Here is a 16,266-nt window from a genome sequence, read left to right as displayed (position 1 = left end):
GTTCTCTGGGTCATTTTGTTGCCAGCATTCACACTTGAACTGGGAATTCAATATTGTCTCTTATGTTCTCGGTATTGTGCATACCTTCATTAAACAGTCTAGGGTGTTTGCAGACAGCAGAACCAGAGCTCGGCGGGAAACTAGCTAAAAACATCTGTGGCATGCTCTTTAGTAATGCTGCTAGGTACAAAGGCAGAAGTTATTGTAAAACGAAGCCAAGCACCCCCATGCACATGCACCCACCGTAACTGGCACTGCCTGTGCAGTACTCACCAGCTTCTCGATTTGCACTGTGACTTGTTGGCTTGGGTGGTGGGAGAGGAGGCTGCTTAGCAGGAGCCTTTCCCTTTTTTTTAGCATGAGGTGCTTCGTTACTGTTATGGCTGGTGGTGGTGGAAGCAGCAATAGCATTTTTTGGTGGTAGTGGAGCTTTTTTAGGTTTAGGCTTAGGCTTGGGTAGTGGTGGAGCATGGGATGCCGGTATTTCTGGGCAGTGATCAGTAGTGCTCTCTATGGATAAGAAAGTGAACAGAAGCCAACTGACACAGACATACACCATGTAGTACGTTCAACAGCAAGCCCAACAACAACAACTACTTTTTGCTGCTTGAGCTCTTGGGAATATGGAGAGACTTCATCTTCTGCCTCTTATTGAAGTATTATCTCAGAAAAAAATTACCATCCGTCTCACTTAAAGTCCTTCTCATGGAAGATTTTTCTCAGCACTTCTCTCAGTCTCATCTATTCTAGACTTCCAAGGATCATCCTTAACATTCAGTATCGGCAACTAGACTGCTGGCTGTAAACTAAACAAGTAAACGAGGGAAATGCCATTTACTCCTCTAACAAATTCCCTCGGCTTCCTTCCAGCCCTCTGAGATCAACAGGCTATAAAACTCATCATGTGAATCTGAATGTGAACAGGGCCATTCTCTCAGCCATGGGTTCAAATATGGCTATGCAGCTGAAATGTTCCCCTGAAGCAACCCATTCTCCTAAGCTGGAGACTGCCTGCTCATAGCAACTTTATTTTGGGTATCTTCCCCAGGGTATTTCTACTCTTCAGAAAGAGATGAAGCTAAATCAAATCAGATATCATTCGCCATGGGAATGCTCTCCTCTCCTGCAAGCTCTCTGGGTACTGTTACAAGACTGCAATTTCAAGAATCAGCAGTTTCTTAGTCAACAGGAATTTGGACTGTATCTACATTATGTTGTGCAACAGGAACGGCTCCGTAGAGTGAAAGAGGTAGCACTGAGGACCTAATGTCCACAATGTGCATTTCAGGAGACTTGACTTTGGACTAGCTTCAGGCCTAGTTCTGTAGACTGCATGTCCAGTAGTGGTGGGAGCACAAGTTCTTGAATGCATCTTCTGTCTTAGTTTCATCCAAAAGAAACCTGGCTTGTGTGCTCTGCAAACCAAAGAAGGGTAAGTGGGGATGACCAGGAAATTCACTTCAAAAGTGCACACCTAATGCCAACTGTAATGTTAATGTAGGTGAGTCATTTATAGTTAACATAAAATTTTGCAACATAATTGCTATGGTTTTAACTTCCAGGTGGGAATCTTTATCCCATCCCAGATGGGAATCTTTATCTATTCAATTACACCAGCTCTGTGTCCATTAGGTCTCAAGATAGCCTTCCCAACCTTCCACAAAAAGGATATTATAAAAGCAAGAGCATACCATCAGAATCATATGGGCTTTATCTGCATGTTACTAAAAAAATACAGTGGTTGGGGAAGAAAGGAGCCAAGCAAATATTGCAAGGACTTCTAACAGTCTCTTTTATCACTTGAGAGGAAACAAACTCATTTCTTGTAGTACATTCCTATTAGAGCCTCACTCTTGCACACATTAAATGACTGTTCCTGGCTTGTCTTCCTTCCCATGTAAAAGATTCCCAAGAGGTAAGTAGCACCTTTTCATTTTAAGATTAGTAAATGAAAAACAAATAATGTGTTGGACAGTGATGACATTCTTCATCTCAGAAACAAAGCCTTTTCAACCTCCAGCTTAAGGCTTGTTAACATGAACCTAATGCATCACCTGCAGTTATTAAAAGCAACATGCACACATATGTCTCTTCATGAACTGAAGGAATTAACTGTCCAGTGTCTTCCTCCTTTATTTCCAGCCCATTAAAGACTAATATGTTTTTGTTAACGTTTTGCAAGACCCATTGCATAGCAACCTTTTACAGCTTTCAAACAGATTCTTCCGAGCACAGATTCTTGTAATACCTCTTTGTTTTCCAGAGAAAGAACTCTGAACCAGAGAAAGACTTTGGAAGAAGAAAGAAACATACATACTTGTTACATTTGGCTCCCCTCTTTTATAGCAAAAAGCATTTCCTTGTGAAATTCTACCTACCTTAATTCAAAGTTGAAAAACTGATTTAATTCTGAAAAAGCAGGACATTTTAAAATTTTAATTCCATTTATAAAAAACATGGCAGAGATTTTGTATTTTGAAAGACCTGAAGGACATGATGATCAGAAAGAATTTTAAGTGTAAACAATTCTTTGATATACCTTTTACTTATGGGTCCAGCATACTAAAATTTTATTTACTAATAAGAAAGAATTTAAAACTTGTGTACTTATACACCATTACCATGTTTTGTTTCCAGTCATATTAGTAGAGAAAATATCAAAAAGAGAACAATAACCTAGTAAAAAGAAATACAGCATTCACCATATTCTTAAGTCATACAATGCAATTATTTAGAATCTCAGTCAATCTATGTTAAACTGTATAACTGATTAAATAATGTGTATTAGAATTTATCTTCTGATTCAGGAAAAAAATACAAAATGTAAGGCTAAAGCTTTACTTAGTTGCAAATAAACACATTAGTGACAACCAATTAATAATCTTCAAATCTTCTTTAGAGAAATAACTAAAAACTACAAATGAAAAACAAAACTGGAACAGTTCATTCACATCAAAGTTCTTGCTTGCAGATTTCAGTTGCGATTAAAGCTGTCAATTTATATAACATTGGTTTTAATTGAAATGCCTTGCCATCACTGGGATATCATCTTTACCTAGGACATCTAGGACATTTCCATACTGTTACGTACATCATACCAAAGACTGGCAGACTCTTTCTGCACAGCAGCACCCTATCTGCTCTCATTGAGTTACAGCTCTCATCAAGTCTTGACAGCTCTCATTGAGTCTTGACTGCCCCTTGATTATGTACATGCCCTTTTCTTGGTTTTGACCAATGAATCATCTTTTTGCTCATAGCCATGAGGAAAGCTGTGGTGAAGATGATTGCTTTTGACCGTATCGTCCCTCTTGGTGTCTTATTAGCTTTACTGTTTTTATCTTTGGTTTTTATCTCATCAGATATAAACTTGACTGCCCTCAGCATCAGTCTGATCTTGCCCAAACTACTGTTTCTCACTTACTCTTGAGATACAGATACAGATTTTTCATTCCTACCTGATGAGTCCATTACACCAGCTTTTGCCAGTGACAAACCAAGTTTTGAAGCAGATGCTTTTCATTGCTTTTCCTCTGCTGCCCCTCAGGCTTTGTGAACATTCACTGACTGTCCTCCCTCAAATTCCCCTCTGCTGTGATGCCAAAGCTGACAATTTTTAGGCTGCTGTTTTTTATCCTGGTCTGGTCCCATCTTGTTTTTCAGTGCCTAACCACAGTGTCCTCTCTTTTACTGCGTTGGAACGTTTTTGTGGTTTTTGTGTTTTTTGCATTTATGTAAGACATAAGTACTGTAGTAATACAGATAACTAATAATGGCAACAGTGGCTTGATCTTGAACAGTGACAGGGATGGCCTGTTGCCTGTAAATGGTTCGAGATACAATTATGTTGTAATTGTACCTCCCTAACATGATTCTGCTTGAATCATAGGGAGGTTCTGCTTGGTCTTCATGCCTGCTCTTTCTTTTGCATCTTTTGCCAAAACAAGGATTCGTCTGAATCAGTTCAGACCCATTTATTTGTTCAAGCCAATCCCCCAGGTACCTCAGTACCAGCTGCAATGTATTTTTATTGCTGTTGTTTTTCTTAATGTAGACATCTGTTCATCATGAACTGACCTTTTAATGAAAGGTCTCCAAAAGACCATCAGATAGGAATATCTTTTATTCACTGCTGCCTTGATCAAGACATCTGCTGCAAAAGCAATGTTAAAAATGTTAGTATCTCATTAAGCATTTGGATCAATAATATGTTTAAGTTTAGAATAAATTTTCCAAAGGCCAGATTTTTAAGAAAGCTCACTTTGAGTTCAGATTTTCTTGTTCCCAGAAACTGTGATTGGGCCAGACTCTTAAGAAAGCTGTGTTCTCATGTAAACACCTAAATGATGGTCAGTGTTACAAAGTACTCAGTATACTACAGCTCTTGTGGGGAGACTCATCAAGTCTCAAAAACTTTGAGAGAGATGCCAGTGTGCCATAAAGCACTGGAAAATCAGATGACTTATTTTGGAAGCTAAATGTGGGACCTTTTGCAAACTCAGGACCAAATGGACCTATGAAAATCCTGGGCATAGTTTCAGAAGCCATACGTGACTGGGTTGTATAATACAAGAATTTCTTCTTTACTCTGGTGAACTTCTAAGGAACTGAAGGCCAAAGCTTTTCTACCCCAGGATTTTGTCATACACTACTGGTATTTTTGTTTCTATGGTTAGAGCAGTGACATGAAGCTAGCTCACAGAAAACCAGTAGTGCTGCAGCATGAGCATATAACCTACATCAACTGCAAAGCACCCTTCTCCTGGAAGATGAGCACAACTCAGTGGAGTAACACTATGTAAAATGAAAGTTGGAAATAATGTACGATTTTTTGTCTCTTGCAGGATGACTCCCTGCAAAATGAAACTCAGTAAGAATTTTGAGAATCATGAGTTTCCTTTCCAGCCTATGCAGAGAGCTGCGTTTTGATTAATCAAAACCCAGGAAGCTGTCATTCAGAAACATGGGACACAGGGCAAGACAAGGTGTCTTTTGTCTCTTTTTTGGACTCACTGACTGTGCTGATGCAGGTGGTCAACTCATACAAATCCTTTCATAAACTTCAGATTTAACCAGTTCCATTTTTGTTCCTGCTATTGCTACTAAAATTCTGTTCAAGAAAAGACCCATTCTAATTGTTAGAAAGCTTCCTTTAATTTCCAGTCTAAATGTATTTCAAGCCACTGTTTATTCCTTTCTACTTGTGCCAGCATTGTCCTTTAGCCATGCTCTCTCTTGGCTAGATATCAATTTGTTACATTCATCAAAGGCACTCAGGCTCTCTCAAGGCTCCATTTTGCTAGCCTGAACAAGAACAGCTGTCTCACGATGCTCTTTGCAGCTCTCTCTGCAGTTTTGAATTCATCTTTTTAAAGATGGATGAGCAGATCTGTACATCTGCAGACTCCCAGATCTTTCTTACTCTATGATTTCAACAGTACCACATGCAAGAGGTCTTGTAACAGAGATGGTGTAGAAAACAGGCGAGGGGAGAAAGGGACAGGTGTAACATCTGACCTAAAGCAACCATGTTCAGATATTTTGCATTGGTTCTAAGATAAAAAAAGGGAAAAAACCCACTGACTGCCATTTTACATTGTTAACTGTCCAAGTTCTGCATAAAAAGTAAGCTGTTAACTCAGGAGAGAATACCTAACATCTTCACTATCAGCTGCATACTTTTACCATTTCTTGTTCTATGGGAGACTTGGAAAGTGAAAGGCATGTAGGCTTCTACATTCCCTTATACTGTATAAATTCCCTTATATCTGGATAGATATGTTCAAACAATTCAATGGTTAGTTCATTAAAATCACATCTACAATCTTATTTCTAGAGCTACATTAGGATATCTTTCCTATAACAAAAAAAAAAGCAGCTTTACAAATCAGGAGCTTTCCTGGGCCACTCAACTTTTATGGGTGAAAGCCCATGCCTCTCACGTCAGCCTACTAGCACAAGCCAGCCTGGCTGACTTAGTGGACAGGCTCTGCCCAAATACAGCTTTATCTAGAGTAGCTTTCCTTTTAAGATTTGGATTCAGCCTCATTTACATAGTTCAGGTGATGAATCAAAAACATACTATTCTTAGAACTGGTTTTAGACAGCAAATAACTGTACTGGAGTGAGAGATTCTTTGGGAGTCAGGCAAAAAAACCCCTTTTATGTATGGTGCTCATATTGATGATCTACAGAGCTCAGGAGTGTAGGAAGCCAGTTAGGCACACAAGAGGGAAGAAAGTCTGCCTTGTCTCTCACAGTGAGTGGTTTGCAGGATTAGTCTTCTGAGAGAAAGCAGGCTCTTGTCTGAGACCCTGGAAGATGAGGGTTAAGATCTTAAATTCAACAGGTTTTGTTCCACTTGCGCTTAGGGATATGGTGTAGTTGGGAACTGTCAACATTAGGTTAATGGTTGGACTGAATGATCTTCAAGGTCTTTTCCAACCTAGACAATTCTGTGATTCTGTAATAAATCAAAGACCTCTGTGAAAAGGAACCTAGAAAATTTGACTTTGAAGAACACTCCTTGGTAGACAAACTAAAGCCTCGGTCAGTAACAATGCATGCTCATAAGACCAGAGCTTGTGCCTCCAACCTTCTTTTTTTTTTTTTTTTGATTACCCATGAGAAAAAGAAAAGATTAAATTTAACAGCAGATTTAAGGTAGAGCAGACAAAGTATAGAGGTAAGAACCTCTGAACCCAACATACTAAGACCTTTGCCAGCTCTCATATAAGAGTTATCCTGTGGGGAAAAAACATGATACACATGTATCTCATGAATTCATTTGGAAACAGGACTACAAACTGTTTCCTTCACTGAAGAACATGAGAAAACCTGAGAGGATCAGTCTGCTATAAATGGCATAGGAACATTTCAGAAAGAAGCTTATGTTCCATGTCACCCACAACACCCACAGCGCCCGCAACAGGCTTTGGCTTCCTGCAATTTAATTATTTATCAAAGCAGCATCTAACACACCTGACTGACGGTATGCAAAATGAAACTTACTACTTTTTTCCAGGCAGTATCTTGCTAATTGTTACTGAGCCTTTCACTTCTTCAAGCCCAAACTAACAATGAAATGTGGAAGTATCTACCAGAATCATTTAGCTTGCTATGATAAAAATGAGTAAGACCTAACTTTACAAACTGAACTCAGATACAAACTCAGGGTTCTCTGGTACATCTGTGTGCCAGAGACATCCTGTGGGGGTGGAAAGAAGAAAAGCAGCTCTGACACAGTACCAGGACAATGTGCAGCATGCATGTTGTGTCAGCATGCTATGTCCCTATACCTAGAGAGGCAAACTGCGACAATTTTGTCACCTATTCTACTGATGTGGTTTCTGGTCTTCTCCAACACTGCTGTAAGGGGCAGGAGGCAGAGAGACTCCTTGGATCCCCTTTGCAATGCTCATACCCCACCTGGAACCTGGAGCGCTGGGGTCTGCTGGGGCTACTGCAAGCAAGTGCCACGGGTCAGGAGCCCTGGCATGATGGTTCAGTACAGTCTGCTGCCCAGATGACCACAGTGTACTCTGACACGCTTGTCTGCTTGCTGCTCTGGAGGCCTTCCAGGGTGCTCACAGAGAATGGCTACAGTTTAGCTCTTTATTTTCTGCAAAAGATGCTAGTGACTTTTCTGAGTCAAAACAAAACAAAAGAATTCAGAACTCAACCCAGTGCAAACATAATGCAAATAAATGATCTAGGAAAAAGATTTCTCTGATTTCTCGTCTGCAAAGCTTTATCCATCAATTACCTGTTTTATGTAAAACTGCCACCAGCTTCTTATTATGCTGACATAAAGGAGGAATTTCCTTGGATGACTGACATCTCATCATTACTACAAACAGTAACAATTACACTATTAAATTACCAAAGGGAATTTTTTCACCAAATACAAAAGGCACCTGTGAACTGACAGGCAGTAGACGGGTACGCAGTTTATGGAACTGCCTGGCAGCACAGAACAGGGAAAAGCTTTCAGGGGTCGTCTTCTTCACTTGCTTCTGCTTAACTTGTTTTCACATCGCATGGCTGAGCCTATTGTCTGCTCTGTTGATACTGTATTTCTGTGGCTCATGCCGAAACAACTTTTTTCCTTTAACTTATTTTAACTTCTAACATATTCCACATTCTACCACACATTGCTGCCAACTCTCAGCATGTGCCTGTATCCCTTATTCTTTTCCAGCTCCAGCAGTCATCATGATATTTTTATGAGAAGGCCATTTTCAAGACCTGTGTGAACATGCGAGCAAGTAAAGACCACCACCATTTCATAAAAACGTTTTAAAATAACCTCATAACTTTCAGGGGCTCAGATGCATTTTTTGGAACATTTTGATACAGCCAGAGCTGGAACTGGAATTAATCCTGTCTTCAGGTTTTATAAACATGGGAAGTGTATATTACTTCCTTCAAGATTTACACGTAAGAGTTCATGACTCTAAAAAGCCTAACATTAGCCTCACTAAAGATGAACTCCTTGCATCCATTACTCCTGATTGTTCAGCTAGTATTCACTCCACCTATCTAAGTTCTCATGACGGAGGGTTGTGATCTGAAGCACCAGCACGTTTTATAGTCTGAGCAGAAGGCAGTGAGCTAGGTATTCCTGCTTCAGCTCTGATTTTGATGCTCTGTGAGCATTAGCAAATCTCCACTTTGTGGTTGTTAATTCCTCGCTCTGCCAGCGGGTGTGGATGCAATTCACACCTACTGCATCTGCCATAAAAAATCACTGAGGATTAACCTGTCAGGTGAGATGCATCTGTGAGATGCAGTGGGCCTTACTCTTCCACTGAGTTCAACAGACTGGCTCACCTTCTTGTTTAATGTGCTATAAAGTAAAGAATAACTGGTGTATCCACAATTCTTATCCAGTAAGTTGTACTGGATTTGCACTCTGTAATGCTGTTGCTGATCTGTGGAATCAATCCCTAACACCTTTTTTTTCCTCTGCAATAAATCTATCTTGTTCCTTTTCAGGCAATTCAAGATGTTTATGTCTAGAAGAACTTCATGTTTAGATGTAAGAGGAAATATACTTGAAGTGTTTTGCATCTTCTATATGGTCATACTGATATGCTATGAAGCCTAGAATACCAAGTTTGCTCATTTCTTTTCCTTTTCCCTCCTCCATATATACTTCGCTTTCTGAGAGGGACTGAAGTGATAGTTATATATTCCTCTGTACTGAGTCTACTCCTGTACAGCAATCATTTTTAATTTCTCTCTGTAAGGTCAACACAATATATAGGAAGCACAGAGTGTAATAATGTGTTTGAAATAGGTATTGAACCTTTCCTGCTTCATTGGAGTTCTACATTCTGCAAAGTCAGCTAGAGGGGACTTCAACATATTTAGAAATGTGCATTTCTGAAAAAAACCTTGTACCTTAGGAAAACTTCCAAGACCTGACAGTTCCAAAAGGCTGTATTTAGGGATGCATAAAATAGTAAGTGGTCTGATCTAACCCCAAAGTTAACCTGAATAATTTTAAAGGAGTTTTCCATGTCTTTTATAACTTTTTTCCCCTGACCCAATATACATCTGGTTCTAGTTGGCACCAAAAGATAGACATATTTAAATGTCATGAAAAAGGCTAATCTTGTATTTCTGTCTTGTTGGGAGACAGGAAGTACTAGAAATCTCATAAGAAAGGCAGTTCTCCTTGGACATCCAGCCACTTTTTACATAGTCAAGTGATTCACATAGCTCAGAGAAGAATTCAAATTTTTGTGTTAGCCAAACTGACCCTCTCCACCTCCAGAGGCTCATTCATGACTAGGTAGAGGTTACTAAAAGACACTGGAAAGGCTGCTCAGTCTAACAGCCAGCCATGAAGTTCTTCATTTTTTGTATCCTTGCTCTTTCCTCTAGGAAAATCCAATAAATGTAATACTATTTAAGAACACTTTCTGACAGGGAAAAGAAATGGTGCATTATTCAAGATGCTAGAGAAGGAAAATAAAACTAGTCCAATTTCTGCAATTCCACATTAATCTTTACTTTTCCTTTACTCAGTCAAACTCTTGTTACCAAGATAGATCTGAGTAAAGGTAACAAAATTAATATGGACTCTGGGACTGCTAAATATTTAGCAGTATTTACTGCAATTCATCTATAGAAAACCCTGGAGTCATAAAGGGCATTTTCCATAAATGACCTAGGTTCAGTTTGCAGTAGTGATATAGCCCCTTGAATATTTCTGAAGAGCTGGACTGCAAGTGTTTAAGATTTAATGAAAAACAATAGGAATGTGTTGCTGAAGTTGCTTTCAAAATGATACATGCTTTTTAAGTGGCTTAAACACTTTTGAAGATTCAACCCAAAAGCCACTTCTACAGTGATATTGCAAGGTGATGCATATGCACTTAGTGTCTTCTTTCACAAAAGGAAAACCTGAAACCAAAGCTTGCCCATGGCTACAAGGAAAGGCGCACATTGAATTTAGAAATCGAACATCCCTGAACGCATTTTCATGCTCAGACCATGCTTCTCTTTAAGACCTTACTATATCCACAGTAAAAGGCATGCCTACCAGTGACGAAATACTGCTGTTTCAGAAGTCTTATCTTCTCGGCAGGTTCTGCTGGCATCCTTGTGGCAGAACAGAACTCACAGCATGTATCAGTGCTAATGGAAGAACATGTTAATATTTTAAGTAGGTGAAAAACTATTTGTGAAGAATGTGTTCATTTACCTTTTTGATCTTCTTTTTTTCCTTCCAATGCTGATGCTTTCTCTGATAAAGTACCATTATCTCCACTGGCTTTTACCACATTTTCTTCCTGTATGGTTTCTTCACCAATGGCTATGGTGTGTCCATTTGAAGTTTCAAAATTTACTGTTACATCACCATCTGAAATGAAAATTAAAAAGCTATTGCCTAGTTTAACTGCATCCTTAGCATCTGTTGACAACACACAGCATCCCTCTGCTTTCAAGTTTCCATGGAAGCAAAGCAGAAAGACTTACTGAAATGTGAAACATCAGGCTGTAGATCTGCTCTGAAAAGTAACTCTGTAAAGGAACTCTACAGGCTTCCACGTTCTTTGGGTGGATGCCTCTGCCTGGAAGTGCACATGGGTTTTTCAGGTCCAGCTTCATGTCTGTACACATTAGCATCCCATTCTCTTCCTCCCTGCATCTTGCTTTACACAGCAAATATATGTGTGCATGGACCACAACAGACCTGCAACATGTTCCAACATGCCCCAAATCTGGACAATTAGGGGGCAGAGTTGCAGGACTACTGAATTCAGATAGAAGTTCTCAGAATATGTGTGCCCAGTTAATGGATAAAATAGGTCACAAAATCATTATTCAGCCTTAAGAACCAAGGTGAAGCCTTCCTGTATCATGTATCATAGCATTTTTAAATTCTGCAACTCAAATTCTTTTCCAGCTCTGATGATATTTTACTCACTTACCCAGACTACCTCAGCTATAAAGGTTTTTTTAAATCCTGAATAAAATTTCTTTCTCTTCCCTATTTGTCTATATTCCTGAAAAATGCCAGATACTCTTGCTGGCTCACAGCATTCTCTCTTTTATTTACTGATTTCTGTTCTGTGTTCCATCCATTTTAAAATTGCTACTGATTTTCTTCTCTGGTCATTTCTAAGGCTTGTTATCCTTGTGTTGCTCACACTGCACCTGCAGTTCACATAGATGATTGCTTTCCTTCCGCAGGATTCTTTTGCTGTCCATCCAAAAATTATGCAAATCTACCTGGTGTCTCTTCTGGTTCCTCCTGTTGATTCTTCATTAATTGTAGTAATTCCACTCTCTTCATTTTTTCCTCTTCCTTGCTGTGTGCTATCAGACCTGGATGTTTGGCACTTCCCTGGTTTCAACACAATTATGCAGCCTCTCTCCTACCACCTTGGGGTGCTCCATGGGTTAAGCTGACGGCTTCGTTCTCACCCGCACGCTAACTTCAACTTGATGTGTAAAAACTAAGTTCTGCCCTCTTAACCTTGTCTCATTCACTATAGCTGACAGTTGCACAAGGCTTCCTTCTTACCTCACCGCAACATTCAGTTTCTTCAGCTTCTCTCTTCCAGATGTTCATAAATCCATTCTTTCTTCTCTGCCTCCACATGTGGCATTCCCATCTCTTATTCATGTCATGGTTCTGCAAACACCTCCACTTGCCACTTTCCACTTCATTCTTCTTCATCCCATGTGAAACGCTGTCACTTCTTCACATTTCTTACAGCTCACATTTCAAGACTCCTCATTCAGCTTTCATCTCCATAGTCATTCCTTGTAACTACCTTCACGTTGCTCAGTCACCATCTTTCCTGTATCTCCATTGATAGCACCTTCAAACCAATCCTATATTCTTTCAAAATGCTCCTTAAAAAATATAATTTTCATCAGACATGAAGCACAACGTGATGAAGGCAACAGACTGGATTGATGGCCTTCTTAGAATTGATGGCCCTCTTAAGATGGGAGGAAGGGGAGAAAACTGTTCATCTTTACGACCTTTTCTCACTTTGCTTAATCTCTGTTAGGGATCAAAGTCTCATCCCCTTTTAAAAATAGAATAGAGGGTCAAGGACACTGATGACCAAAGCATACATACTTTTAGCACAAAGGATAGTATTTATGTTCAGACTGTTTGTAACCAACCTGAAATGTTAACACATTTAATTACCTGTCCCAGCAGTCTAAATGTAATTTACAACCATCAATGGACAAAGTCAGGCAGCTCCCCAGTAAAGCATGTAGCAAAAAAGTAACAAATGCACAGATGGACAAATTGAGGTATGGAGAGTTCACACGTCTTGTTTTAAGTCAAAGACAGTAGCAGAGACAAGTTCAGAAGCCAGCTATGCTGAATGTCATAGTCTGGTAATTGGCAAAACACTGTAAAGACAAGTGATGTCACATGTCAACAAACAAGCCCTTTACTTGTAAATATCAATGTGTATGATACAAAAATCATGATACTTTCATGATTCTTCAGCTCAGGCAGAGTAACACAATTTTTAGAAGAAAAATATCTTTGGAAATCATCTTAGACTCCTTGATAAAATGACAAATGGTTTAATTTTAAGCTACAGAAAATTATTTTACTCACTTGACTTTTATTTGATCTAGATTTATAGAAGATCAAGAGTTATTAGAAAGAATACTAGAAACATAATCAGATGTAGCACAGAGGTGCTAACTCATGCTTTTTGAAACACAAATTCTGGTTAATATCAGTTACTACACCTTATAGCATTTTGAAATGAGTGGTGTCTTCACAGTTTTGTATTTGTGCCACTTGCGAATGTGGTCTGTGTGATAGTGGTGGGATCTGTATGATCCCAGCACTGGTACTTTTTGATACCTGAAACAGATGCTATTTATCTGCTTGGGGTCCAAAGCCTCTAATTTTTCAGTCAAAATTTCTCATATTATACTCCAGTTGCTTTAGACAGCAGACCTTGACTCAAAAAACAGCTTAATCACTAAATCAAAAAAATTCTGGCAAACAATAAGTAGGAATCACAGGAGTCACATTATTTACAGGGAGCATCAAAATACTTAAGGATATGACCAAAGTCAGATGGTGTACCTATGGCAGGAGCAGTTATGGAACACAAATCTCTCAACTCCAACTTCAGTTCTTTGCCATCTGGCCCAAATTACCTCTCATACCCCTCAGCTTTGTCTCCTCACACCTGTTTATACTACATGGAAACAATGCAATAGTGGATTTATCATCCATGTTTAGCACTTAGGAGCTAAATTCTAGTTAATGTGTTATCACCTTGCTCGGGCATTTCCTTCAGCACTCCCCTTCTTATCAGCTCCTCTCTGCTTTGTCTTGTCGAAATCTTCCTTTCCAACACTAAAGAAAAAGCACAGTTAAGAATAGATTTATTCTCATACTGCCAATGCTTGTGAAAAATCTAGAAAAATATTTTTATTTTATAGAAACCCTGAGAAATCTTGTTTCCTCTGATTCTGCAGGAGATGCGGTCTAGGTTTTCATGGATGTTCTCACAAAATACTGTCCCACAATTTCAGGCACAGAAGGTGGGGATTCATATGATCCGGTATCTTCAGCTGAGTGAGGCTCCATGAGGCTTCTTTTACAGTCAGTGGAAAAAGGTACTTCAAGAGTGAAACTGAACTCATCCTAGCATAGACATTTAACATGTAAAAGCACTTCTTTCCCACTGACTGGGTTCACTAGCTCAGCTGCACATACCTCCATCTGCTTTCTAGATGTTTTGAGATGGGAGAGACAAATCCTGCTCAGAGCAAGCAACTCACAGAGTAGCCTTTGTGACATGCAAAGAGTTTTAAAGGAAAAAAACCCCTTGAACAGGAGCTAGAAAGTTGTTTTCTAAAAGGGAATAACATCTTCATCCAGGCTGGTTGGCTTTCATGGAAAAAAATACAGCATCCTGTTTTTAGGTTAAAAAAAAAAGCAGCATACAACACACAGAAAAAAGACTGTGACTTGAAGCATTTTAATTATTATGTTTACTTCCCATGGGAAAAATGCTGAATAGTTTTATAGGGAAAAGCATTTGCAGATGGCAAAATAGAATAGCTCCCCACTGCACCGCACCCCCACACCAGTACAACTTTGGTCAGTGATCTGGGAGGCCACTGTAATGATGTGTGGAACCACAGTGCACGGTCCATAAAATGTGAGCATCAGTTGTAAAATCCTGTCTTCATTGTTAGGAAAAGTTAATCTCCCATCCTGATTCTATTTACATACGGACATCAAAACTGAAGTGACATTTGGAGCTCAAGCTGAGGGCATGCAGCAAAGCTTCAGCTGTGCCGGACTTCATCCTATTAATGCTATGGGATAGTGTTATTTATCTTATCAACTAATTCAAACACTCTCTAGGGCCAGTCTAATTGCTGTATGCAGATTAAATACTATAAGAAGTATTGTCAATCTCACTTGCGCCAGCCCAGTTGGAGTGAACAGCCACATGGTGAAGTGATGGGTCCTGTGAAGGCACAGAGAGAGGCCGTTTGGCTCTTCTGAGAAAGTTACCCTCCATGCATAGCAAAACGTCTTTTCCCGCAGCAGGTAACCCCAGCTGCTAACTCACAACCAGGCTGGCTGACCTCAGACGCCTGAAGGCATCAGTGCTCATGGCTTCTAACTCCCCTCCTCCACCAGGGAAGGGGATGGTCAAACAGAAGATGAAGCAGATTCTGCACTTCTCAAATTTACAGCACCAGGTTTATTTCTCACACTGCAAAGTTCAGGGATTCATCAACTGCTCCACAGGTGATGCATTTTTGTGCCAAAATAGCACCAACTCCTGGCAGAACTGGGGGCAGTAACCATTTTGATCGGCTCTGTTCAAGCTACCCATGCCTGTGAGATCAACAGCTCGTGAATGCAAGCAGTACTGGCTCAAGAACACATAAGCTGGCACTAGGTCTGTGTTTATACACTCAGGTACTTCGTGGGATCTGTCCGGTAAAGGTCAAACCTTTGCGGTGTTCAAATCACATCTGACCATGTAAAGGAGCCTGTGATGTGGCTGTGGACTCTCAATATAAGCAAGCCTCCCTGGAGAGAGGAGCGTGGTGGCCTGAACTCAGACCAGGTTAGTCTGCCTTGGGCCCCAATCCTGAAGTACTCAGGAGCACTTCCAGTTTTTTTAAGCTACATGCCTTGCAACTGTGTGTCACACATTGGCATGGTAAACAAAGCACAGGAGCATGCCCTATTCTTGCAAAGAGTTTTTCATGTAGGTGAACACTCACTCCCACAAAGACTGCTTTAAAAGAGATGAGGGCCCATGAAGTCAGAGGACTATGTGGGCAGACATAGATGGAGGGTCTGAATCTTTCTAGAAAGCAGGTGCATTTATGAGCAGAGTGAAACCTCCTGTGACATAGACCCCAAGGATGAAGACTATGCACATATTTTATACCTGTTTTGTTGCTGGCAATATAAATATTCTATTATTATTATTATTACTATTACTTCAGCTTTACAAGTATTATTTACTTCCTACTATTTTTCCTGCTCTCCTTTTACATCTGTTTTATTGGGGACAATGAAATGAGATGATCTCGCATATATTTATTTGTGGGACTTAATCCAACACCACTTGAAAACAACGATGCTCTTTTCATCAAGTTCAAGAACATTGAATCAGACCCCCATCAATGTCTGTCTCTCTCATCTCTCAGGATGATATATTTTTTCAGTTCTACAACACTGAATTAACAGCTATACTGAATTAATTATCATGGAAAATGTCA

General features: G+C 39.7%; 1 protein-coding gene across 4 annotated transcripts in view; it reads right to left on the bottom strand.

The window, feature by feature from the left end:
- PHACTR2 (phosphatase and actin regulator 2) overlaps positions 1 to 16,266 on the bottom strand; it is a 145,672-nt gene that overhangs the window by 28,599 nt on the left and 100,807 nt on the right. For 3 of the 4 annotated variants that reach the window (XM_074862722.1, XM_074862724.1, XM_074862723.1), the window contains exons 3-5: positions 13,784 to 13,864; positions 10,715 to 10,873; positions 274 to 510 (exon numbers count right to left, since the gene is read on the bottom strand). In XM_074862722.1, the coding sequence (XP_074718823.1) occupies positions 274 to 510; positions 10,715 to 10,873; positions 13,784 to 13,864 (477 nt within the window). The remainder of the gene's footprint in view (positions 1 to 273; positions 511 to 10,714; positions 10,874 to 13,783; positions 13,865 to 16,266) is intronic. The other variant, XM_074862725.1, reaches the window with a different exon arrangement.

Source organism: Strix uralensis, chromosome 3 (genome assembly GCF_047716275.1).
Source record: "Strix uralensis isolate ZFMK-TIS-50842 chromosome 3, bStrUra1, whole genome shotgun sequence".
Taxonomy (NCBI): domain Eukaryota; kingdom Metazoa; phylum Chordata; class Aves; order Strigiformes; family Strigidae; genus Strix; species Strix uralensis.
Note: the sequence above shows the minus strand (reverse complement) of the source record. Positions and strands in the feature narration are given on the sequence as shown.